Source organism: Microcaecilia unicolor, chromosome 9 (assembly GCF_901765095.1).
Source record: "Microcaecilia unicolor chromosome 9, aMicUni1.1, whole genome shotgun sequence".
Classification (NCBI taxonomy): Eukaryota; Metazoa; Chordata; class Amphibia; order Gymnophiona; family Siphonopidae; genus Microcaecilia; species Microcaecilia unicolor.
The window spans coordinates 56036513-56064512 of NC_044039.1; the positions used below are offsets into that span (position 1 = coordinate 56036513).

At 41.9% G+C, this 28000-nt stretch overlaps 1 protein-coding gene across 6 annotated transcripts in view; it reads right to left on the minus strand.

The window, feature by feature from the left end:
- The window catches only part of ERGIC2 (ERGIC and golgi 2), a 425675-nt gene that overhangs the window by 208481 nt on the left and 189194 nt on the right, over positions 1-28000 (minus strand). For all 6 annotated transcript variants that reach the window (XM_030214639.1, XM_030214641.1, XM_030214638.1 and 3 more), the window contains 2 exons: positions 24423-24493; positions 17412-17452 (listed from right to left, as the gene is read on the minus strand). In XM_030214639.1, the coding sequence (XP_030070499.1) occupies positions 17412-17452; positions 24423-24493 (112 nt within the window). The remainder of the gene's footprint in view (positions 1-17411; positions 17453-24422; positions 24494-28000) is intronic.

The following is a 28000-nucleotide window of genomic DNA, read 5'->3' on the forward strand; positions in this document are numbered from 1 at the left end:
TAATGTAGTTTTTTTTTTTATTTTAACGAGGTCTATTACAGTGAACAAAGAGAAATACATCCAAGTACAATGCACAATCTGCTTAAGGAAAAACACAACCTGTTCTCGAAGCTAAGGGAACCTCTAATAAGTATAGTTTTGTTTTAATTAAACAATACTAAAGAAAAAATAGAAACATAGGAGGAGGAAGGAGAAAAAGAGGAAAACAAAGACAAAAAAAACCTCAGACATTGGAGCCCTAAAGCATAACCACACAAGAAAAGCCAAGCCAGGTCTCACTCACCCACAAAACTCAAATTAAACACAGATCCCCAAACCTTTATACAGGTCTTAAAAGAATTTTGCCTAAGAGCAGTTAGTTTCTTCAATTTATATACAGTATAAAGTCGAGATCTTCACTTAGCAATAAGTGGAATCCCTGGTGTCTTCCAAGCAACTGCTTAAGGTGAGCTTAGTCACATGTAGCAGTTGGCGCATCAGCGAAGTCTGATATTTTCGAAGTCCTGGGATAGCTCTATTCAACAGGATAATCCCAAGAAACTCTCAAACCAGGTATCCACAATACCTGGAAGAGGATGGATTTCCAAAATGCAATGGCTTTCGGGCATGACCACCAAATGTGAATCATGGTGCCCTGAACTCCACAACCTCTCCAGCATAATGCAGAAGTCTGAGGAAACCAATGATGGAGACAATGGGTAAGGTAACAGCAATAAGTCAATCTAATTTTTAACATGGAAACCAGTATGTGGAGTTCCCCAAGGATCACCACTTTCACCGACCCTCTTCAACCTAATGATGACACCCTCTGGCCAAATCGCTATCCAACCATGGCCTCAACCCATACATTTACGCAGATAATGTCACAATCTATATCCCGTTCAAACATGATCTAAAAGAAATCACTAATGAAATCAACCACAGTTTCCAAATCATGAACTCTTGGGTGGATATTTCAACTAAAACTTAATGCAGATAAAACACAATGTCTTATCCTCTCATCACAACACAACATGAGTAAATTCAACACTATAATCATACCAGATCTTACCCTCCCCGTACCAGACAGCCTTAAAATTCACAATTGACCGAAATCTTACACTTGAAAGCCATGTGAAGAATACAACAAGAAAAACGTTCCATTCAATGTGGAAACTCAAAAGAGTAAAACCTTTCTTCCCAAGGAAAATATTTCGTAGTCTGGTACAATCAATGGTACTAAGGCACCTTGACTACTGCAATGCACTTTACGCTGGTTGTAAAGAACTCATCATCAACAAGCTCCAAACAGCCCAAAATACTGCAGCCAGACTCAAATTTGGTAAAACAAAATAGCAAGTGCCAAATCCTTAAGAGAGAAACTACATTGGCTTCCACTTAAAGAACGTATTACGGTCAAGGTCTGCACTCTGGTTCACAAAGAGGCATATATTCAAAGCACTTAGAAACCTATGGAACTTTGGAAGGCTAAGCGCTTTGAAAATATGCCTCAAAATCATTTACGGAAATGCCCCGGTCTACATGTTAGACCTCATAGACCTGCCACCCAGGAATACTAAAAGATTAGCACACACATTCCTGAACCTATATTTTCCCAGCTGCAAAGGACTAAAATACAAATTAACACATGCAACGAGCTTTTCCTATCTAAGTAGGCAGCTTTGGAACGCATTAACACTTGACGTGAAAAAGATGGACGATTTAACCAACTTTCGGAAATTACTGAAGACTTACCTTTTCAACAAGGCATACAGCACCGACCCATTTTTTGAACTTTAACGTACCATATGAACTGTAATGCATTACCACTGTATCTATTAGTCCAAATTTGATCTCTCTGTAACTGTTTGCTTAATTCTACTTTATTACTTATGTTCTTTATGTAATACCACTTGTATCTTTCACTCTGGAATGGCGATTGCCATGACAGATCAATGTAAGCCACATTGAGCCTGCAAATAGGTGGGGAAATGTGGGATACAAATGCAACAAATAAATAAATCACAAATTCTTCAATTCTTAGGTTCCTTTTTATTTATTTTTTAAATGTATTCTTTATTGGTCCCCCCCCTTACTTCTTTTTTTTCTTTATATTTTATTTATCGTTTTTATATATAGTAAACAAGTATAAACTTGTAAAGAAAAATCCACTATTACAATTAAATCTAAAGATGTTATTCATAACACAAATTAAATATTATAGCTTCATTTGAAGTCCACAACAGGAGTCCAAGATTCCTAAATAGGAGAAAACAGGTAAACTTTATAAATCAAATTTTGAGATACAGACGAGTTTCTATTCAACTTTACTTAACTAGGAGCTCTCTTAGATGTTAAAAAAGATGACAATTGGTCAGGATCAAAATAAACATATTTTTCACGGCTTAATAGGAGATTAAATATTTGCAAGGATATTTAAGGTAAAAAGTTGCACCAAGTTGACGTGTCTCCTGTCTCATCTGTAAAAACTTTTGTCGTCGCCTTTGCGTTTCCCTCGCTAGATCTGGAAAAACACGAGTTTGCAAACCACGAAAGGTTTTTTTTCTTTATTCTGAAAAAAACTTCTTTAAAATCCAGATCTTGTCCGAAGGTAACGCTACTGTGGCCAACATAGTAGTTGGTGTTATCTGTTCTGAATCCGACATTTCAAGAAGGGCAGAAACATCCAATGGTTGCGCATTCTGAATATTATTCCTTTGTAAAGGATCCAAACCCTTCACAGGTATATAACAAACCTGTGAAAAGGGTGGCATATCTTTATCTTCTATCTCTAGAATTTCTCCTAGGTAATTTTTTAGCATCTCCCGAGGGGAGATAAGTGGTTGTCACGGAAAATTTATAAAACACAGATTATTAGATTTTGAAGTATTTTCCAGCATTTCTGATTTTCTCCTTAAATTAACCAAGTCTTTAAGCATTGTTGTTTGCTGTGATCTCAACTCTAAAACATCCTTTTCCTGTTTAGCCAAATCTGCTTTAACTCTTTTCACCTCATTCTCAATTTCTGTTACCTTCCCATCTAATATCACAACTTCATTTCTTATTTTCCTCATCTGGGGGCACAAAAACTTCCCCATTTCTGCAATCAACTGCCATAGATTGTCCAATGTCACTTCATCTGGTTTCTGAAAAAGTTTAGCAAATGCAATGCTCTCAAACTCTCTTCCTGTGAAACATGTTTCTCACCTTCCAATGTCCCTCGCAACTCCTCCTGTGTTTTTCCGGCAGTGTGAGATAACAGGGAAGAAGCTGACAAATCTCCCACGTTCTCCGTTAAGGCTAACACTGCCTCCCGTCCAGTTCCACCCTGTAACACTTCGGTATTCAGGGCTAAGGACGCCGCCACCGGAGAACTACTTCTCACAGGCTGGGGAGGAGGGGCCCTTGCGTCGGGGCTCAAAGAAACTTCCAGTTCAAGATTCAGCTCCTGGTCTCCTATCCTGGGCTGTTCCAGCGAACTGCTCAACGACGCTGCTGTTGAAACCTGAGCTCGTTGCAGATAAGATTCAATCAAGCCAGAAGATATCAAAGGTCTTTGCTGCTGGGCTGCAGTAACAGCAGCTCCGCCCCTTCTCTTCGGCATTACAAGGTAATTAGAGAGTAACAGTAAAATCTGGAGGAGCTCTAAAACACGTCTCTCAGTCAGCGGCCATTTTGGAACTCCCCCCCCCCCCCCTACTTCTTTTTCGTTTTTAAGTGTGATTCACCCAGTTACTTATTGGGCTATTCTGAAATTTTTACACAGTGACAGATACAGAGTTAACTACTCAAAGGGGATCTTATCAAGTCCAGCTAAAGAACATTTCTCCTTTCACTCATCCCACTCTATAGATGGACAGAATACAAAATCCCCCCAAACTAGAAATACTGGACAACACATTGCTCAAGTGAAAGAAATCTATGTGAAGGCTCTCCCATATAAACAGGAAGAATGTGGTTAAGTGGATATTGTATACAACTGGAGGTAAAGCAAAGATACTTACCTGTAGCAGATATTCTCCGAGGACAGCAGGCTGATTATTCTGACACGTGGGTTGACGTCTGTGTCGGCCCGAGAACCAGCATTTTGCTATAGCAAAAACAAAAAAGTTTTGCTACAGTCTTCTGCACCGCGCATGCGGACTGACTTCCCACCCACTATGCGAGCGAGTACCTCAGTTAAATCAAAAAGCATAACAAATAACTCCAAAGGGGAGGTGAGAGGGATTGTGAGAATAATCCGCCTGCTGTCCTCGGAGAATACCTGTTACAGGTAAGTATTTTCACTTTCTCCGAGGACAAGCAGGCTAATTATCATAGGTTAACCTGAAACTATGTACAGTTAGCTGACTCTGAGAGTGCAGCCTGGAACAGAATAAAAATAGGCCTAGGGGGTGGAGTTGGATTCTAAACACCAAACAGGTTCTGCATCACTGACTGCCCAAACCGACTGTTGCATCGGGTATCCTGCTGAAGACAGTAGTGAGATGTGAATGTGTGGACTGATGACTACGTTGCAGCCTTGCAAATCTCTTCTATAGAGGCTGACTTTAAGTGAGCCACCGACGCAGCCATGGCTCTAACATTATGAGCCGTAACATGGCCCTCCAGAGTCAGCCCAGCTTGGGCACGTGAAGGATATGCAATCTGCTAGCCAACTGGAGATTATGTTTTTTCCCCGATGGCAGCTCCCCTCCTGTTGGGATCAAAAGAAACAAACAACTGGGCGGACTGTTTGAAGGGCTTCGTCCGCTCCACGTAAAAGGCCAATGCTCTCTTGCAGTCCAAGGTGTGCAAGCTGCTTTCGCCAGGGTGGGAATGAGGATGGGGAAAAAATGTTGGCAAGACAATTGACTGGTTCAGATGGAACTCTGACACCACCTTCGGCAGGAACTTAGGGTGCAAGCGGAGGACTACTCTGTTGTGATGAAACTTAGTGTAAGGTGCATCCACTACTAAGGCCTGAAGCTCACTGACTCCACAAAGAAAATGACCTCCCAGGTCAAGTACTTCAGATGGCATGAATTCAGTGGCTCCAAAGGAGCTTTCATCAGCTGGGTGAGAAAGACATTGAGATCACATGACACTGGTGGAGGTTGGACAAGGGACTTTGACAAAAACAAACCTCTCATGAAGCGAACAACTAAAGGCTGTCCAGAGATAGGCTGACCTTCTACACGCTGATGGTAAACACTAATTGCACTAAGGTGAACCCTTATGGAGTTGGTCTTAAGACCAGACTCTGACAAGTGTAGAAAGTATTCAAGCAGGGTCTGTGTAGGACAAGAGAGGATCGAGGGCCTTGCTGTCACACCAGACAGCAAACCTCCTCCATTTGAAAGAGTAACACCTCTTCGTGGAATCTTTCCTGGAAGCAAGTAAGACTCAGGAGACACCCTCTGAAAGACCCAAGGGGGTGAATTCTAAGGTCTCAACATCCAGGCTGTGAGAGCCAGAGACTGGATGTTGGGATGTAGAAGCGACCCTTCGTTCTCAGTGATGAGGGATGGAAAACACTCCACAGTTCCTCGGAGGACAACTCCAGAAGAAGAGGGAACCAAATCTGACGGGGCCAGAAGGGTGCAATCATGGTTCCACGGTCTTGCTTGAGTTTCAGCAAAGTCTTCCCCACCAGAGGTATGGGAGGATACGCATACAGAAGGCCTGTTCCCCAATGAAGGAGAAAGACTTCTGACACTAGTCCGTGGTGGGCCTGAAGCGTGGAACAGAACTCAGGGAGCTTGTGATTGATCTGAGTGGCAAATAGATCCACCCAGGGGGGTGCCCCACGCTCGCAAGATCTTTCTGGCTATGCCCATATTCAGCGACCACTCGTGAAGTTGCATTACCCTGCTCAGCCTGTCAGCCAGACTGTTGTTTACACCTGCCAGAAACATGCCGTGACGGCGTGCCCAAAGGCACATCTGACACAGAGGGAGAGATCCGGTGCCCCCCTGCTTGCTGGTGTAATACATCGCAACCTGATTGTCTGTTTGAATCAAGATGATTTGATTGGACAGCCAATCTCTGAAAGCCTTCAGAGCATTCCAGATCACTTGTAGTTCCAGGAGGATGATCAGAAGACCTGTTTCCCGGGAGGACCAGGCTCCATGAGTGTGAAACCCATCTTCATGAGCTCCCCACCCTAGGAGGGATGCATCTGTTGTCAGCACCTTTTGTGGCTGCGGAATTTGGAATGGTCGTCCCATGGTCAAATTGGACCAGATTGTCCACCACTGAAGAGAATTTAGAAAATCGGTGGATGGTTGGATCATATCCTTCAGATTCCCTGTAGCTTGATACCACTGGAAAACAAGGGTCCATTAAGCTGATCTCATATGAAGATGTATCATGGGTGTTACATGTACTGTAGAGGCCAAGTGCCCCAACAGTCTGAACACCTGCTGAGCTGTGATCTGCTGAGACGCTCGAACTGTGGACACCAGGAATACAAGCAGATAAATGGACGGCCGGACAGCACTTCGTGTAGCAAGTCAGAAGGTCTTCTAAAATGCTCAGTTTTTGCCCTCACTTATATACAATTTCGAGTACATAGAAAACCAATGCATTCCATTGACTCTAATGTAAATTCCAAACTGGCTGACCACGATCTTGCTCACAGGAAAGTCCCCCTCCCCTCTTGGACAGCTAGTTCCCTATTTTCTTTGCACCTGGCATGACTCACTCATTTCTCAACTTGTTTTTCTAACTTACATTAGAGAAAATTCCACTTTGTAACAGATACAGCTTCCATCTTGTGCTGAAATCCTCCATTTTGTTTCCATATCTATTGACCTAACTTTTCCTAATTTAGCTTATTTAGGCCTCAATCCGGGCTACAAACTAGGCCATACTTTTCCAGTAACCTCCCAGTTATGTCAGCCATCAGATTTCTGACTCAGCCAAGGTCTGTAATAGCCTGAGCTCTATGACTGGGCCCGCCACCATATATATTATTTGGGGCGTATGGAATTCCCTTTATATTACCCAATCCCTTGGGCCTCAATCATGATGTCACCCCTCTTGAGACTTGCTCAAACCTGTGGTAAGAAAGGTTTTATGAATGGGACCTATGGGTTCATCTACAAAATCCATCAGGCTTATCCTATTGATTTTGCAAGCATAGTTCCATAAAATAAGTGTAGGTATCAATGTGAGCAGATTGTACATAGCCTCGCAGGTTATATATGGATTAGCATTGATGAGCCTGTTCAATATTGATTTGTTGATAGTAGCAATCCTAGGTGTATCATACTACTATATAGTTACAGGTCTTTCTATGGCTTCCATTGTATCTGTTGCATAGTGCATGGGGAGATAATCTAATGTATCTATCTCAGTGGTCTTGGGAAGGAATAGTGGTTTCGATTAAGCATTGTTATGGGCTCAACAAATATATGATTAGTACTCTGATTGTAGGCTGTCTTAGGTTACAGGTATCCAGAATCCCTAAGCAGGTTGGAATTCTTGGGCCTAACTTTACCGTCATAGCCATGCAATTATGAGCACTAAGAAGCAAATAGTAGTCATAAGGTTGCATTATACAACAAGGTGGTAGCAACAATTCTATGGGTCAATCCCATGTATATTTATAATTATGAAACTGTACAGGAGAAGAACTATGGAAAATTATACTAAGGGCATAACGATGGGGGAGCATGTGTGCCTGAATAGACTGCATATGTAGTAGCTCTGAGAGCTCTTGTTTGAGCACAGCCCGGATTTCTTTCTGTAGAGAAGGTATCAGTGCCAGCTGAGAAAGTGATGCCTGTGCAGGTGTAGGAGATCTCAAAGACTTCAGAGGATCTCGCTGAGAAATAAGTTGTAGAGAAGGAGAGCAATCCCTGTGGCATGGATGCTTCCTGTGCACTGAGGATGCAGGGGAGATGGTGGAAGAGTGCCTGGAGGGAGAACGATGGCGATGATTCTTAGGTTTTTTATGTTGCACATCCCACGATGTACGCGGCACAGATGAGGAAGATGTAGAGGTCTTATGCAATCTTGGCACTGAGTCCAATGTCTAACATTCCTCATGTTGCATCGGCGCAACCGATGTCAACGCAGGTTCCACATCTAAAGCTAAATCTCCTGCCATGCTCGATGCCAAACCAAAAGGTTTTTCATGCTTACGCTGACAGTGGCCAAACTGTATGTCCCAGTGCTCTGGAGCTAAGCACTGAAGAAACCAGTTATTGGTTTCTGTGTATGTTCCTATTGCGTCGAGTACACTTCTTAAAGTCACTCAATACCCTCATTGACATGGAGGGGAAAACAGCAGATGTGGGAGATTAACTAGTTCCGTACCCAAAAACGGTCAATGCTCCCCGGCCAAAAGAAGGCCTCAAAGGCCAAAAAAAGAAAAATGAAATAATTGGAAAAAATACATAAACTGAACAATTAATAAAGAAAAGAAAAATATGAGAAAAATATCACAAAAAACGGAAAGCACCAAAAAGGAAAGTTTAACCTGCTGAGGAGAGATTAGAAATCCAACCTCTCTGCTCCTTGGAAAGACGCTAGACTGCTGGTCCCACGCTCAAGCGTCAGGCAGGAAGGCACCTGCACATGTGTGGTGAAGGCACTGCTCAAAGTTTTAAAGTGACAGTGCACTATGGCAGTGTCCGCACCAAGCTCCGTGGATGACGGCACCCACATGTGAGAATATTTTGCCTGTTGTCCTCAGAGAAGATAAGGTTATTTTTATGGTAAGGCAAAGGAAACTAAAGCCTAGGCAAACACAAAGCCAAACAATTATATCAACTTGGTTCTAAAAGTATCAGAAAACTGGGACGAGAAACCTTCAAGCAATGAGGAACACAGTGAACCAATCTTGATTTGAAATGCAACCCCAGAGCACAAGGTTATAGTCTTACTTTTTATAAAGGAAATCAAATATCCCTACATGCAAATGGACAAAAACATGATGCTGTCTATATACCCTGATAAACAAGAGCCATTCCCTCCCCTCCATATATGGTGTGCATCTTGGCATAGGGAAAGGGATCCCAATCCTCCTCATTTATATAAAACATTGTGACATGATTGTCCGTGTGCACAAGCAGAGATTTGCCATCAAGTGTTGGAAAGTTGTTATTCCATAATAGACTGCTTGCAGCTCAAGAATGTTGATATGAAGCATACTTTCAAAGTGGAACTATTGTTCTTGAGTACGACAGTGAAGGACATGTGCTCCTATAGGGCCAAAACCCTGCATATAGCACTACAATGAGCACTGGCCTACATCATGAACCTGACTTTTACAGACTTGGCCATTTTCCGCTCTAATGCAGAGGCTTGGTACTGTGTAAGGCCTCAAAGACAATATGGAGACATCCAGTCTGATAAAAGGCAAAACACCTTTGATAACAACAACTTTTGTTATGGCATTTGTTTTTATCAGCATTTGATGTCATTGTAGGGATTTCAGGTCATCATGATCCAGTTAATCTGGCACCATGACTTGGGAAGAGGGTATAGAAACACTCACTTTGAATGTGTTATCAGCTAGTTGACAAGTGAGCTGTTATCTGCTGGAACCTAGATAAGAGTCAATAGCTGGCTCCGAGCCTGCCACCAGAATGAAGGCTCGTTAATCTGGCATCACCTGTCTGCATAGACTCTTACCCGGCTGGGAGAGTCCACCTGCTGCTGCCTGAGTTCCTGAATCTTGATCCATCATCATCAGTTCTTGACCTGCCTATGGATCAAGTGTTCATGAGTGAACTGTCAGGGTGAACTGTAGGTGCCTGTGGGTGCTTGGGGTGTTACGCATCCTATTATTCTGGATGATATAGCCCCCTTACACTCCAAAACTTTACGTAGAAGCAACCCTTCTACATGGTTTAACGACATACTAAAAAACCTCAAAGTCACAAACCAGGAAACTTGAAAAAATTTGGTGTAAATCAAGAAACATCATCACCTTCAATACTTGGAAACAATCACAAAGAAACTATAAGAAGACCATCAAGCAAGCCAAAAGATTATTATTATTATTTGCAGCATTTGTATCCCACATTTTCCCACCAATTTGCAGGCTCAATGTGGCTTACATTTGCCATAATGGCGGTTGCCATTTCCGGGTAACAGAAATTACAAATAGTATTGCGTTAAGGTGCTTACATTCATGGTAATCAAACATGGTGCTTACATACATGGTAAACAAACATGGAACATAACATGAATGGAACAGATTATGGTGTATATATATATCACGTGGTTACATATATGGTAAAGAAGAATACGTTATGGTATTTCAAGTAGGTACTGAGTATTAATTAAGGTTGTAACAGTCCTTGGGTCATCGACTATAAAGAGATCCTATTCGGCCCATGGTTTAAAGTGGTCTTACTTGATCATTAAATTCAGCGATTTTAATCAGTCATGTGATAAGAAATTGGTTTTGTATAGATTGTGTACAGTGGGGGAAATAAGTATTTGATCCCTTGCTGATTTTGTAAGTGTGCCCACTGACAAAGACATGAGCAGCCCATAATTGAAGGGTAGGTTATTGGTAACAGTGAGAGATAGCACATCACAAATTAAATCCGGAAAATCACATTGTGGAAAGTATATGAATTTATTTGCATTCTGCAGAGGGAAATAAGTATTTGATCCCTCTGGCAAACAAGACCTAATACTTGGTGGCAAAACCCTTGTTGGCAAGCACAGCGGTCAGACGTCTTCTGTAGTTGATGATGAGGTTTGCACACATGTCAGGAGGAATTTTGGTCCACTCCTCTTTGCAGATCATCTCTAAATCATTAAGAGTTCTGGGCTGTCGCTTGGCAACTCGCAGCTTCAGCTCCCTCCATAAGTTTTCAATGGGATTAAGGTCTGGTGACTGGCTAGGCCACTCCATGACCCTAATGTGCTTCTTTCTGAGCCACTCCTTTGTTGCCTTGGCTGTATGTTTTGGGTCATTGTCGTGCTGGAAGACCCAGCCACGACCCATTTTTAAGGCCCTGGCGGAGGGAAGGAGGTTGTCACTCAGAATTGTACGGTACATGGCCCCATCCATTCTCCCATTGATGCGGTGAAGTAGTCCTGTGCCCTTAGCAGAGAAACACCCCCAAAACATAACATTTCCACCTCCATGCTTGACAGTGGGGACGGTGTTCTTTGGGTCATAGGCAGCATTTCTCTTCCTCCAAACACGGCGAGTTGAGTTCATGCCAAAGAGCTCAATTTTTGTCTCATCTGACCACAGCACCTTCTCCCAATCACTCTCGGCATCATCCAGGTGTTCACTGGCAAACTTCAGACGGGCCGTCACATGTGCCTTCCGGAGCAGGGGGACCTTGCGGGCACTGCAGGATTGCAATCCGTTATGTCGTAATGTGTTACCAATGGTTTTCGTGGTGACAGTGGTCCCAGCTGCCTTGAGATCATTGACAAGTTCCCCCCTTGTAGTTGTAGGCTGATTTCTAACCTTCCTCATGATCAAGGATACCCCACGAGGTGAGATTTTGCGTGGAGCCCCAGATCTTTGTCGATTGACAGTCATTTTGTACTTCTTCCATTTTCTTACTATGGCACCAACAGTTGTCTCCTTCTCGCCCAGCGTCTTACTGATGGTTTTGTAGCCCATTCCAGCCTTGTGCAGGTGTATGATCTTGTCCCTGACATCCTTAGACAGCTCCTTGCTCTTGGCCATTTTGTAGAGGTTAGAGTCTGACTGATTCACTGAGTCTGTGGACAGGTGTCTTTCATACAGGTGACCATTGCCGACAGCTGTCTGTCATGCAGGTAACGAGTTGATTTGGAGCATCTACCTGGTCTGTAGGGGCCAGATCTCTTACTGGTTGGTGGGGGATCAAATACTTATTTCCCTCTGCAGAATGCAAATAAATTCATATACTTTCCACAATGTGATTTTCCGGATTTAATTTGTGATGTGCTATCTCTCACTGTTACCAATAACCTACCCTTCAATTATGGGCTGCTCATGTCTTTGTCAGTGGGCACACTTACAAAATCAGCAAGGGATCAAATACTTATTTCCCCCACTGTATATTGTTGTTGTTTATTCTTTAGGATGGATACTTATTGTATGCCTTCTTGAAAAGATCTGTTTTCAGTAGTCTTCGGAAGATAGTTGGGTCTTGTGTTGTTTTTATGGTCTTCGGTAGTGCGTTCCATAGCTGCGTGCAGATGTATGAGAAACTGGTAGCGTATGTGGATTTATATTTTAGTCCTTTGCAGTTAGGATAGTGGAGATTGAGGAATGTGCGTGATGATCTTTTTGCATTCCTAACAGGCAAGTCTATAAGGTCTGACATGTAGGTCGGAGCTTCTCCGTGAATGATTTTGTGGACTAGGATGCAAACTTTGAACGCGATCCGTTCTTTTAGTGGTAGCCAGTGTAGTGTTTCTCTTAGAGGTTTGGCGCTTTCATATTTCGCTTTCCCAAATATGAGTCTGGCTGCTGTGTTTTGAGCGGTCTGCAGCTTTTTAATGATTTATTCTTTACAACTGGCGTAAATGGCGTTGCAGTAGTCTAGATGACTTAGCACCATTGATTGTACTAGGCTGCGTAATACTTCCCATGGGAAAAAAGGTTTGATTCTTTTAAGTTTCCACATTGAGTAGAACATTTTCTTTGCTGTATTTTTCGCATGATCTTCGAATGTAAGATTTCGGTCAATTGTGACTCCCAGAATTTTCAGGCTGTCTGAGACCGGAAGGGTGTAGTCTGGGGTGTTTATGGTATTGGGTTTGTTTGTGTTGTATTGTGAAGACAGGATGAGACATTGTATACAATGAGATCTTAGTATACAAGGAAGATTACAACCACTGGAACAGACATAAGAAAACAATATCAACTAATAAAGAATCTTCTCAACACAGACCCAATCACATCATCATCCTCAAACTGACCATCTGCCGACCAACTAGCCAAATACTTTAAAGACAAAATCATCAACCTGTGCAACATAATCCCCCAAGACGATTCCAGCATTGATGAACTGGACCCAGACATGGACAAAATTCCAGCTAACCGCTCCTGGACAAACTTCACCTTTCTTACCACTGAATAAATTTCCACAGCAATATCCAAACTCTCTAAATTACATTGCCATCTTGACCCATGCCCCAACTATCTAATGGAAAACGCACCAGCACGCTTCATTACAAACCTCACCACTCACTTAAACTTCCTCCTTCAACAGGAATCCTTCCCCATTGAACATGGTAACATACTACTTATACCTATACCAAAAACACCAAGAAACCAGCAGATGACATCACCAATTAATTTTCGCCCTGTAGCCTCTATCCCTCTACTGACCAAACTGTTGTAAAACAGAGTAACAACCTAACTCAACGAATTCATACAAAAGTTCTCCATCTTACATGAGTCGCAATCGGGCTTTCGACCTGCCCATAGCACAGAAACGGTATTACTCACCTTAATATCCAAATTCAAAAATGAAATATCATTTGGAAACAACATCCTCCTTCTGCAATTTGACTTATCTAGTGCATTTGACATGGTGAATTATGATATCCTTACAAAGTTACTTGACAAACTTGGAATCGGCGGAAACATCATCAAATGGATAAAAGGTTTCATCACCTCAAGATCCTATCAAGTCAAATCAACCACATCAACCTCGTCTCCCTGGTCATCAAAATGCGGGGTACCCTAAGGATCGCCTCTTTGCCCGATCCTTTTCAACCTTATGATGATCCCTCTAGCCAAATCCCTATCTAAATTTGGCCTCAATCCCTTCATTTACGCAGATGATGTCACTATTTTCATCCCCTTCAAATCCAATTTAGCAGAAATCTCCGATAAAATAATCAATGGAATGAAGATCTTAGCCTCCTGGGCCAACGCTTTTAAGACGAAATTGAATAAGGAGAAAACACCCCTGACGTTAACATCCCCATATCTGACAACCTAAAAATTTTAGGAGTATTATTAGACAAACACCTAACTCTGAAAAATCACGCAAAAGCTACAACAAAGAAAATGTTCAACATGATGTGGATGTTGAAACGCGTGAAATCCTATCTTCCCCTAAAAACCTTCCGTAATTTGGTCCAATCCACTGTACTTACCCACGTTGACTATTGCAATAGCATTTTCGTTGGATGCAAGGCCCAAATCCTGAAAAAACTTCAAACCGCCCAAAAGACGGCAGCCAGACTTATTTTTGGTAAGTCGCGTTTGAGAGCGAAACACCTCTCCATGTAAAGCTTCATTGGCTCCCTATTACTGAACGAATAAATTTCAAAGTCCACATGCTGATTCATAAGATCATCTACGGCGAAACCCCAGGCTACATGTACAATCTGATTGACCTTCCAAACAGAAACGGCTCTAAATCTTCTCAAACTTATCTAAAACTTACATATTCCCAACTGTAAAGGAATTAAGTACAAAACATATTATGCATCCAACTTCTTTGTCATAGGCAGCCAACTCTAGAACGCCTTACCAAGATCTATTCGAATAGTCAATGACCACTTACCCTTCCGGAAGCTGCTGTCTTTGTTCTATGTTTGTGCAGCGCTGCGTATGCCTTGTAGCGCTATAGAAATGCTAAATAGTAGTAGTAGTAGTGCTAAAAACTTACCTCTTCAAGCAAGCCTATACAAATGACTTGACTTAAATTAGGAGTCCATCTCCGCTACCCGGATCAGACTATAAGACAGAACCTTATATATGCTTCCCTACTTATTGCTTTCTGAATTCATCCCTCTTTCAACCCTCATCATACATTCTTCCTTAATTAACAAAACACTATCCCAATTTACACCCTCTTCTCACTCCCTACCTCTACCACCCTCTTCCCTTACCCATCATACTTACCCACATCTAATTGTCCACCTCTTTATACACTATATTACAGCTATTATCCATTCTATGTTATTATGTAAGCCGCACTGAACCTGCTAATAAGTGGGAAAGCGCGGGGTATAAGTGTTACAAATAAATACATAAATAATTTCAGGATCAGGATAAGTGTGCACTATCTTAGCTCTCTTGACAGGTACTTGTGACTCTTACCATTATTCTGAGTGATTTTGCATAATTCATTGTCTCTGATTACATTTATTATTTGCTGCCAGTATTGTACAATAAACAACTTTACCTTTTTATAACAACAACTTTACCTTTTTATAACAACATCTGAGCCTTGTCCTTTACTCTCAGCATAATTGTGCATATGTATGAGTGTAAATGGACAGTTAGGATAAGGATCGCAAGTGAGGGAGGTTTGTTTGTAAGATATCCAGAATGTTAAGATAACTCATACCTCTCACTCACTGCCAGGGTGGTCCCCTGGTACTATGTGTTTTGTTCCTTCACTCCCCAGCCCTTGGATGAAGCATCAGTGATCAGAACTATGTCTAAAGTCGGCAATCTGAAAGAAGCACCTGCAATCAAGTTGTTTAGATTCAACCACCAGTGGAAGCCTTTTTTTTTTTTTTTTAATTTTTAGAAGTCTTTATTGAACATTGTTAATTCTGAACATAGCGCACCTAACACATTCTCATTACAAAATTACACATAACAATGTGCCAAGTGCATAACAAAGAATACACAATAGAGTTTGTAATGCATAATCAAATACAAAATATACTTCAACTTTTTACTTATGAGTAACACCCCATTCCCTGCCTATCACCCGCCTCTCTAATCAGCGGAAGCCTTTTTTGATCTGCAGTGAATCTTGTGGTTGAGGGATGAAGATATTGGTCCCACTGAACTTTTAAGCCCCACTGGATAGGACACATCCAAAGTTTTACAGTAGGAATGACTTACGTAATTGCCGACACATGTCCTTGTATTTTTAGGAGAGTCTCGGCAGAACATTGTTGCAGTGGCATAAGGTGAGAAATCAGATGTATTGTATTACAACAATTTTGTAGTAGGAAGGAATGATCCTGGATTGTGTCTCGATATGCTTCAATAATTGGATAGATTGAGTTGGAGTTAAGGTTGATTTTTCCAGATTCAGGATAAATCCTAGAGATTGAAGTGTAGTCATGGTGGTATGTAGAGCATAGATTAAATCCTGTTTGGATTGTGCAGAGATAAACTAATAGACTATGCATAGAAATACAACAGTCTCTTTCTTCCTTAGATAAGCTGATTTCACAGCCAGGCACTTTGTGAATGCTCTGGGTGCAGAAGAGTGCAAAAGGGAGGACTTCGTATTGAAAGTGGACATTTTGAAAGGTGAAATTTAGGTACTTCCAATGATGAAGGCGAATGGGGAACAGAAGTAGCAAGATTATTTGTAAGGAATGCACACTGAATTTTTCTTTTTGGATAAACAGATTGAACTTCCTGAGATTGCGGATGGGTCATAATGCTACTGACGTTTTTGGGTTCTGAAAATAGTGGGACTAAAAACCTTGATGGACAAGGTTGGGGAGGGACCTGCTCTACTGTCTGTGCGTGAAGAAGTGAGTGATCTTGTCTGCAAGGAGGTTGATTGTTGAGAACTCCTAGGGAAGTCAGTAGAGAAACAGGGGGAGTTGAGTGAAATGTATTCTACTTGTGCAATTATTTGAAGAACCCACTTGTACAACGTAATGTCGTGCCATTAAACTGAGAAAAAGTGAATGTGTCCTCCAAGTGGTAAACTGTCATAAAACAAGGGCTGGATTTGGATGGAGGTACCGATGAAGACAATGGGGTTTTACTTTCATGTTGTTTCTGATGCTGAAAAGATGGCTGTGCTGAGGTTCAAGGGATGATATATTTTACAGTATGCTGAATGTTGAAAATACCGTGAATGATATGATTTCCGGTATGGTGGGAAATTAGTTCTTCTGTTATACAATGTATGGTAAGAAAGGGGGGGGGGGGGGGGAACGTTGAAAATTTCCTAAGGGTAGAACAGTTACCCTTGACCTGTGATACTGTGTCTTCTACTTTGTCTCCAAATAAGTTATCACCCTGGCATGGGGCACCTGCTAGATGGTCTTGTAGTTGAGAACCTCATAGCCAAGCTATTCATCAGGCAGCAATAGAGACCACCGCTATCCTTGAGGTGGTATTGTAGATGTCATGGGTGTTCCTTTTAAGATGGAAGAAGTCCCCTAGATAGCATTCAAGGAGGAAGACAGGGATTCCATAAGTGAGGGAGACACTGAATCCAAAACATGATAAAGTTTGTAGCACTGGTAAAGCTAAGTTACTTACCTGTAGCAAGTGTTCTCCTTGGACAGTACACATATATTCTCACATATAGGTGACATCATCCACAGAGCCCAGAGCAGACAATGCAAAGTACACTGTCAGTTTATATCTGTTAGGCAGTGACCCCACCATGCATGCACAACAGGTGCCTTCCTGCCTGACATTCGAGCAAGGGACCAGCAGTACAGTACTAAAGCTAAGAAGGCAACCCCAACAATCCTACTTATAGTAATACATATACTATCAGCATCTTAAGTTTATTTCTTACCTGTGCCAGTGCTTTTGTTGAGGAGTGAGATCAAATATTACCTACCACAAAACAAAAGAAACTTGTATCATTTAACAATTCTACATCCTCCAGAGCATCACAAATCCTAAAGAAAAGAAAACAATCGTGGGATATGTAAAAGCACTAGAGCAGAAAATATTTAAAAGCATGGCATGATATACCAATGTCCCATCTGAGATCTATTATGTCTATAGTTCTCACTTGCTACACCACCCTTCTATGGGCACAGTCAAAGCAGTTTACAATCTAGTAAATTGATTGGAAAGGAACTACAATCTAAATAGGGAAGAGAGATAGAAGGAAAAGAGAACAGCCTACTGGAGCAGGTTCACCCACTGTCACCTGACACTACGATCGACCCTGCACCTCAATCAGAGAAGGCCCGCCACTTCCTTCATTCACCTCACTGGGCTTGATGGATCTTTGGCCTGACCCAGCATGGCATGTATGTTCTTGAATCACCTTTCTGGTGTTCCTATCAGAGGAGCTCTGCAGTCACGCCCTGCAAAAGATGAGCCAGATCCTGCTAAGGCCCTGAAACAAGCTCCAGAATTTACACTTCTCTACCCTGAAGGAAGCAGGGAGGTGAAGTTACTAGATGAAATCAAGGACTGCTTTATGGAGCACCTGGATCAGGAACCAACTCTAGACCTAGTGCTTAATGGAGTGTATGATCTGGTGCAGGAGGTAATAGTGCTGGTGCCACTTGATTACAGTGTTCATAACATTATAAGATTTGATATATCTGAAGTACACACAGGAAATCCAATACTTTAGCATTTAACTTTCACAAAGCAGACTATGATAAATTGAGAAGGGTAAAGTAAAAAAAAAACAACAACCCCCCCCCCCCCCCCCAAACTTAGAGGAGCAGATGCAAGGGTCAAAAATTTACATCAGGCATGGATGCTATTCAAAAATACCATCCAAGAAGACCAGGCGATATATATTCCATGTATTAAAAAAGATGGAAGGAAGGTCAGACGACAGCCGGCATGGTTAAAAAGTGAGGTAGAGAATGACACGGGGACAGGGACTCGCGGTAACCGTGGCGATGGGGACAGGGACAGATGCCACGGGGACGGGGTGAGGACAGGGACAGATCCCATGAAGATGGGGACAAACTTTGTCCCCATGTCACTTTCTATTTTGAATCCTGTTATTGAACTGGACTGTTATTTATTTTTGATAGATGAAGACAATATTTTTATTTTTTGGAAAAACAAGCAAACATGCTGACCACAGCTACTAAAATTTGCATGAGGGATCCTATACATCTTCTAAGAAGACATCTTCTATTGCAGGAGGGACTGTGGAAGACAGCAGACTGAATCCTGAGATTGTTGATGACTTCTTATTCATCCACAGATTTAAAAAAATTATAAAAGTGCTTCATTGGGCATACAGAATAGGTTGTAGTTTGTACTCCTGGACATTTTAACAGGGTGGATTAGGATTCCTTGAGGTAGTAGAAGTCAGCTATTGATAGGGTTGGAAAGGTGGTGGTGGTGGGAGGGTTTATTATAGCTGCTCATTATTATTATTGTTCTCTATTTGTAATTTATACACAACAGTTGCACAGCATATTGTTCCTTTCTATACTTTAATAAAAAGATTTAAATATAAAATCACAAGTGTTCGAGGTTTCTGCAGATGAGAACAGAGCCCACAGGGCTGGGGCGAGGACAGAACCTGTGGGGAAGGGACGGGGATGGAGACAGGGACGTGAAGGAAGCTATTAGAGATAAAGAACATCCTTCAGAAAATGGAAGAATGGACTGAAAATAATAGGAAACAGCACAAGGAATGGCAAATCACATGCAAAGTGCTGATAAGTAAGGCAAAAAGAGACTTTTGTGATCTAAGTCAGCTATTCCTCTTTAGGAAGGCTACTTAGGGTTCTGGTCTAAAGCAAAGAGGTCTTGTATTATATTATGTATGATCAAGATTAAGTTGGATGTATATGCTGTTCTTAGGTATGGATGATTTGTCTGTTCATGCCTATACTTTATGGCGTTCCTTGTTTTTAGTTTAATTGGAAAAATTGTTTTTGTTTTATGGAATTTAATTTCGCTTTGTAAACCGTTCTGATTTGCTTGGCAATAAGTAATGGTATAGTAAAATGAATAAATGATAAACGATAAGATTGTGTAGGAGGCAAAAACATATAATAAAAAGCTTTTTAGGTATATTAGAAGCAAAAAGATGGCAAAAGAATCAGATGGGGCACTAGATGACCGAAGGGTAAAAAGGCACTCAGGGAAGCCTCCTTTCACTAAGCCGAGGTAGTGATTCCCGTGCAGCAAATACAGCAAAGCCCATAGGAATTTAAAACAAATCAAGAGAAAATATTTCTTCACTCAAAGTGTAACTGAACTCTGGAATTCATTGCCAGAGAATGTTTAAAACAGGTTTGGATAATTTCCTAAAAGAAAAGTCCATAAGTTATTATTAGGATGGATTAAAAATCCACTGCTTATTTCTAGGACATAAGTAATAAGTACATAAGTAATGCCATTCTGGGAAAAGACCAAAGGCCCATCAAGCCCAGCATCCTGTCCCCGACAGCGGCCAATCCAGGTCAAGGGCACCTGGCAGCTTCCCAAATGTACAAACATTCTATACATATTTCCAAAATTGTGGATTTTTCCCAAGTCCATTTAGTAGCGGTCTATGGACTTGTCCTTTAGGAAACCGTCCAAACCCTTTTTAAACTCTGCCAAGCTAACCGCCTTCACCACATTCTCCGGCAACGAATTCCAGAGTTTAATTACGCGTTGGGTGAAGAAAAGTTTTCTCCTATTTGTTTTAAATGTACTACACTGTAGTTTCATCGCATGCCCCCTAGTCCTAGTACTTTTGGAAAGCGTGAACAGACGCTTCACATCCATCTGTTCCACTCCACTCATTATTTTATATACCTCTATCATGTCTCCCCTCGGCCGTCTCTTCTCCAAGCTGAAAAGCCCTAGCCTCCTTAGTCTTTCTTCTTAGGGAAGTCGTCCCATCCCCGATATCATTTCCGTCGCCCTTCGCTGCACCTTTTCCAATTCCACTATATCTTTCTTGAGATGTGGCGACCAGAATTGGACACAATACTCAAGGTGCGGTCGCACCATGGAACGATATAACGGCATTATAACATCCTCACACCTGTTTTCCATACCTTTCCTAATAAATACCCAACATTCTATTCGCTTTCCTAGCCGCAGCAGCACACTGAGCAGAAGGTTTCAGTGTATTATCAATGACACCCAGATCCCTTTCTTGGTCCGTAACTCCTAACGTGGAACCTGCATGACAAGCTATAATTCGGGTTCTTTTTTCCCACATGCATCACCTTACACTTGCTCACATTAAACGTCATCTGCCATTTAGCCGCCCAGTCTCCCAGTCTCGTAAGGTCCTTCTGTAATTTTTCACAATCCTGTCGCGAGTTAACGACTTTGAAAAACTTTGTGTCATCAGCAAATTTAATTACCTCGCTAGTTACTCCCATCTCTAAATCATGTATAAATATATTAAAAAGCAGCGGTCCTAACACAGACCCCTGAGGAACCCCACTAACTACCCTTCTCCATTGTGAATACTGCGCATTTAACCCCACTCTCTGTTTCCTATCCTTCAACCAGTTTTTAATCCACAATAGGACATTTCCTCCTATCCCATGACCCTCCAATTTCCTCTATAGCCTTTCATGAGGTACCTTATCAAACGCCTTTTGAAAATCCAGATACACGCTATCAACCGGCTCCCCTTTGTCCACATGTTTGTTTACTCCTTCAAAGAATTGAAGTAAATTGGTCAGGCAAGATTTCCCCACACAAAAGCCGTGCTGACTCGGTCCTAGTAATCCATGTCCTTGGATGTGCTCTGTAATTTTGTTTTTAATAATAGCCTCTACTATTTTCCCCGGCACCAACGTCAACTCACCGGTCTATAATTTCCCGGATCTCCCCTGGAACCTTTTTTGAAAATTGGCGTTACATCGGCCACCCTCGATTTTAAGGATAAATTGCATATCACTAATAGTAGCTCTGCAAGCTAATTTTTCAGTTCTATCAGTACTCTAGGATGAATACCATCCGGTCCAGAAGATTTGCTACTCTTCAGTTTGCCGAACTGCCCCATTACGTCCTCCAGGTTTACCGTGAATTCAGTAAGTTTCTCCGACTCGTCCACTTGAAATACCATTTCCGACACCGGTATCCTACCCAAATCTTCCTCGGTGAAGACCAAAACAAAGAATTCATTTAATCTCTCCGTTACGTCTTTGTATTCCTTGATCGCCCCTTTTACCCCTCGGTCATCCAGCAGCCCAACCGATTCTTTTGCCGGCTTCAAAATTTTTTTACTGTTTTTTTGCCTCTACTGCTATCTTTTTCTCGTAATTCCTCTTGGCCTTCTTTATCTGCACCTTGCATTTGCTTTGACACTCCTTATGCTGCTTCTTCAGATGGTTCCTTCTTCTCCATTTTCTGAAGGCATTTCTTTTAGCCCTAATAGCTTCCTTCACCTCACTTTTTAACCACGCCGGCTGTCTTTTGGACTTCCGTCTTTCTTTTCTAATTCGCGGAATATGTTTGGCCTGGGCCTCCAGGATGGTATTTTTGAATAGCATCCACGCCTGTTGTACAGTTTTTACCCTCTCAGTTGCCCCTCTAAGTTTTTTCTTAATCGTTCGTCTCATTTTATCATAGTCTCCTTTTTTAAAGTTAAACACTAACGTATTTGACTTCCTATGTATAGTTACTTCAAGGTTGATATCAAACTGATCATATTATGATCACTGTTATCAAGCGGCCCCAGTACTATAACGTTCCCCACCAGATCATGCGCTCCACTAAAGACCAACTCTAGAATTTTCCCTTCTCTCGTCGGCTCCTGCACCAGCTGCTCCAAAATGCTGTCCTTCATTTCATCAAGGAATTGTACCTCTCTAGCGTGTCCCGATGTCAAATTTACCCAGTCTATATTTGGGTAATTGAAGTCACCCATTATTATCACATTGCCCATTTTGTTTGCGTCTCTGATTCCTTTTATCATTTGTGCGTCCTCCTGCTCATCCTGGCGAGGCGGACGGTAGGAGTGTACTACCGTCACCGTCCTTTTCCCTTTTCTACATGGAATTTCAACCCACAATGATTCAAAGGTGTGATTTGTGTCCTGCTGAATTTGTAATCTGAGTCAAGGCTCTCGTTTATATACAATGCTAACCCTTCACCAGTCCGGTCCACCCTATCACTTTGATATATTTGTACCCCGATCTAAGGGTAAGAAGAAAACTGGTTCCAAAAGGAATGGAGCTAAAAAATAAAAAGCACTGTTCCTCATAGATTCATAATAAGCCTGAAATGGATTCGGGAGGCAAGACTTTGATCGTTTACTGAATGGAGAAGTCGAGCCAGAGAATAAGGGATTGTTAGTCTGGCAAGGTAATCTGGAACACCACTTTGTGCCAGAGTTAAGAATTTTCTATTGAATTATTTGTTCTTTAGGGAGTCAATGTAGTTTTCAGAGTAGATGGGAGATGTAGTCTCTTTGTTTCGCACCACATATCACTTGTAAAGCTGTATTTTGAAATTTGCAGCCTTCAATCGTTATTGCTTGTTTGTTTGTTTGTTTGTTCTGTCTGTCCTAATTAGATTGTAAGCTCTGTCGAGCAGGGACTGTCTCTTCATGTTCAAGTGTACAGCGCTGCGTATGTCTAGTAGCGCTTTAGAAATGATAAGTAGTAGTAGTAGTAGTAGTAGTACCCCGGTATGACAGTGTCCCACTGGTTATCCTCCTTCCACCAGGTCTCAGTAATGCCTATTATATCCAATTTTTCATTTAGTGCAATATATTCCAACTCTCCCATCTTATTTCTTAGACTCCTAGCATTTACATATAGACATTTCAGAGTATGTTTGTTGTTCCTATTTGCATGATGCTTAGTACTAGACACTACTGATTTGCCATCTTTTGTTTGATCTTTAGTTGTATTTAAGGGTACCTGGCCTACCACGGTCTGCTGTGCAACCTCACTATCCAGAAACCCTATCTTCCCTGTTTGTGAGGTATCTTTGCAAGACACCTTATCCCGAACAATGCGCTTTTGAGCGACTGTCGGCCTTCCCCCCATTTCTAGTTTAAACGCTGCTCTATCTCCTTTTTAAATGCCAACGCCAGCAGCCTGGTCCCACCCTGGTTAAGGTGAAGCCCATCCTTTCGGAATAGGCTCCCCCTTCCCCAGAATGTTGCCCAGTTCCTAACAAATCTAAAACCCTCCTCCCTGCACCATCGTCTCATCCACGCATTGAGTCAAAGCAGTTTTCATATACTATGGGCCCCTTTTACAAAGCAGAGGTAAACCCAACGTGGACTTACCGCTTGCTAAAGAGGAAGTACCGCCGGGCAACTGCAGCACGCTGTCATATATATTTTTGAAGGGCTGGGGTGTACCCAACGGTAATCGGGCAGTACCACATGCTACCTGGTTACTGCCAGTTCAGCACGGGAGCCCTTGTTGCCATCTCAATGGGTGGCGGTAAGGGCTCCCCCTGAAATGGCCACGCAATAAGTGCTTTATTTGCCGCATGGCAATTTCCTGCAGAAAAGAAAGACTACCATTTTACCAGCTGCAGTAAAAGGGGGGGGGGGGGGCCTCGGCACATGCAGCAGCTTAGTAAAAGGGGTCCTATGCTTGCAGGTATTTTCTGTCCCTAATGGCCTCACAATCTAAGGTTAAGTGACTTGCCTAGGGTCACAAGGAGCTCGAGTAGAAATTGAACCCAGTTCCCCAGGATCTCAACCCACTGCCCCAACTGTTAGGCAGCAGTGGGAATCAAACTCAGTTCCCTAGTGTTAATTTTCCTCCAGATTTGTGTTCTGTTCTAGATTTACAACTGTTAAAATAACAAAGAAAAAAAAAGTTAACTGGTTATCTCATAACTATTCCGTTTCAAAAGCCCTCACAAAAAGGCTACAAAGAGGTTGTAAAGAACATACCGGCTCATAGATCAGGCCATCTGCAGATGTAATCATTGTTTCTGCTAAATCCAATACGTCAGCTCCAATATCTATATTAAAAAAAGAAAAAGTGTGAATGTTAAAAACTATAAACAATAATTTAAAGGACCATAAAACAAAAACTTTTGCCAAGCAATGAGGGAAATCAACAGAATCATAATGTATTTCCCTTCCATCTTAAAAGGTAACTTTTTATTTTTATATGTTTTCAACATGTGAAGTAGACAAGACAAGCAATGGATGCATTAAATCTCTATTATTCCAAGTACATTTAGCATTTGCTAGGTTAAAATTAACGTCAATAACCTTTGAGAAAAAAGTACTTCTAAATCTCTAAAAGAAACCAAAAAGACAGAATGGCTGGCATTTTTAAAATCATGGCTTTTTATTGTAAACTAGTAAAAAAAAGCCTCGTTTCTGATGCAAATGAAACGGGGGCTAACAAGGTTTTCTTCTGTGTGCATGTGGGAGTGTGTGTGTCCCTGCCCTCTGCCCTCTCTCCCTTCCCCTGTGCTGTCTGTCCTCTCTGTCCCCTCCCCCCTCGGAGTCCAGTCCTTCAGTGTTAAGTTTCCTGCTGTGCTGTGTTTATGTTACAGAGATAGTGAGGGCTTCTGCCCTCTCTCCCCTCCCCCCTCTGAGTCCTTCACTGTTACAGAGAGAGCGATTTGATTTTGTGCTTTGCTGTGTTTTCCTTCACTGTTTGTGTTACAGAGAGAGCGAGGGCGGGGCAGACACTCATGGGGAAACCGGATCTCTCTCCCCTTCACACTTCCGGCTGGAGGCTTCATTTAGAACGTTGGTGGTGCCTTTTATATATAGAGATGTTTTTCAAGTAATTAATTTACAGGATTAAAACAGCAGTACTGGCAACCTTTCCTAATTCTGCTATATCTTTTCTGAGATGCAGTGACCAGAATTGCACACAGTATCCAAGGTGCGGTCACATCATAAAGCGATACAACGGCATTATAACATTCCCATTTGTTTTCCATTACTTTCCAAATAATTCCTAACATTCTATTTGCTTTCTTAGCTGCCACTGCACAATGAGCTGAGGGTTTCATCGCATCATCATGTCTATAAAATACTGAGTGGAATGGAACAGGTAGACGTGAATTTCTTGTTTACTATTTCCAAAAATACTAGGACTAGGGGCACGCAATGCAGCTACAAAGTAGTAAATTTAAAACAAATCGGAGAAAATATTTCTTCACTCAACGTGTAAACTCTGGAATGCGTTGCCAGAGAATGTGGTAAATGCAGTTAGCTTAGCGGGATTTTTAAAAAGGGTTGGATAGCTTTCTAAGAGAAAAGTCCATAAGCCATTATTAAAATGGACTTGGGGAAAATCCACTGCTTATTTCTACGATAAGCAGCATAAAATGTAATGAACTGTTTTGGGCTCTTGCCAGGTATTTGTAACCTGGATGTGCGCTGGAAACAGGATGCTGGGCTTGATGGACCTTTGGTCTGTCCCAGTACGGCAATACTTATGTACTTATCAATGATGACAACTAGATCCTTTTCCTGGGTGGTGACTCCTAATGTGGAACCCTGCATCAATTAGCTATAGTTTTGGCTCCTCTTTCCCACATGCAACACTTTGCACTTGCTCACATTAAACGTAATCTGCAATTTGAATGCCCAGTCTCGTAAGGTCCTCTTGAAATGTTTCACAATCTCATGATTTAACAACTTTGAATAACTTTGTGTCATCACCAAATGTAATTACCTCACTAGTTATTCCCATCTACAGATCATTTATAAGTATGTTAAAAAGCAGCAGTCCTAGCACAGACCCCTGAGGAACCTCACTATCTACCCTTCTCTATTGAGAATACTGACCATTTAACCCCACTCTGCATTCTAACTTTTAACCACTTCTTAATCCACAATAGGAATTACCTCCTACCCCTTGACTTTCTAATTTCCTCAGGAGTCTTTCACAAGTCTTAAAAATCCAGATACACAATATCAACCGGCTCACCTTTATCCATATGTTTATTAATCCCTTCAAAGAAATATAGTAGATTGGTGAGACAAGATTTTCCTTGACTAAATCTATGTTTGCTTATGTGTATGCTCTGTAATTTTGTCCTTTATAATCGTCTTTACGATTTTGCTTGGTACCAACATCAGGCTCACTGGTCTATAATTTTCTGGATCACCTCTGGAACCCTTTTTAAAAATTGGCGTTACATTGGCCACCCTCCAATCTTCCAGTACCATGCTTGATTTTTAAGATAAATTACATATTACTAACAATAGCTCTGCAAGTTCATTTTTCAATCCGGCCCAGGCAATTTGCTACTCATCAATTTGTCAAATTGCCCCATTACATCTTCTAGGTTTACACAGATGTTTCAGTTTCTCTAACACCATTTCTGGCACTAGTGTCTCTCCGCCAAACAAACAGCGAAGATAACTTAAAAAATGGACGACGATCCAGATAAAAATCACTATTTATTGATTGATAAACAAGACTCGACACAGCTGTGTTTTGGTCTACAAGGCCTGCATCAGGAGTCTATTGACAAAAAAACATATAAAAACAATAAGTAACACAGAAATACAAGTAAAAATGATAATGACGTTTTGGGTGAATTATGGTATTAGCTTTTGACACAGTAAATAATGGTGATTAATAAAATATATATTCTCACAAAGGAAGGATACATGTAGACAATTTTTCTGAATAAGACATGTATTATATCTACAACTCTGAAGTTTTACATACCTAGATCTTATATGCATTATTTATTTATTTATGAACATTTATACCCCACTTTTTCCCACTTGAAGCAGAGTCAAAGTGGCTTACAATGCACAGAAGAATCAACTACAATTACATTAGATAGGGGAGAAAGAACAGGGTAAGAAGGAAAAGGAAAAGGGAAGAGAGACTAAGATGGACGGTGGAAATCCAGATGCTGAGATGGACCAGAGTGGCTCGAGCAGTTCTCGGCAAGGCGACCACAATTGGGAAACTGTATAAATACCCAGGAAGCGCAAACAAAGCGCAGGAGAAACAGCAGTATGCGGCCAGGAGAGTGGTAGTGATCACCAGAGGCAGACGACAGCAGCTGGAAGCTGACAATACCGGCGGGGCCCAGGATGTCAACGGGCCCGACAATACCACCGCAGAGGAATAGGGTCCGCACCTTGCCCACGCACTCTGGACCCTGGACCGCAACGGGAAGGGTATGCTAGTTCCACCGTAGGGAAGTTGAAACGAAGACCCAGCTGTTCGTGTCGGCAAAGTGGCTGCTGCTGGTTTAGCTTTGAAGGATCGTGAGCTAGATAGGAGCCGCTGGACTGCAACCGACGATCTAGGTGCTATGGAGAGGGATCCATAGTGGTGCAGGTTCAAACGTTCCTCCTCCATAGGCTCAACCGAGGCCCTCCAGACCAGGGACAGCCGGCTCTGCTCCGTCAGACTGGCAGAAGAGAAAGTGCTGCACAGCTGAGCGGCCGGTGGTGTAGGCGGGGAGAACAACTCTGATGTAATGGCGAGAAGCTTGCTTGGGTCAGGGCAGCAGTGGCAGCGGATTCACCAC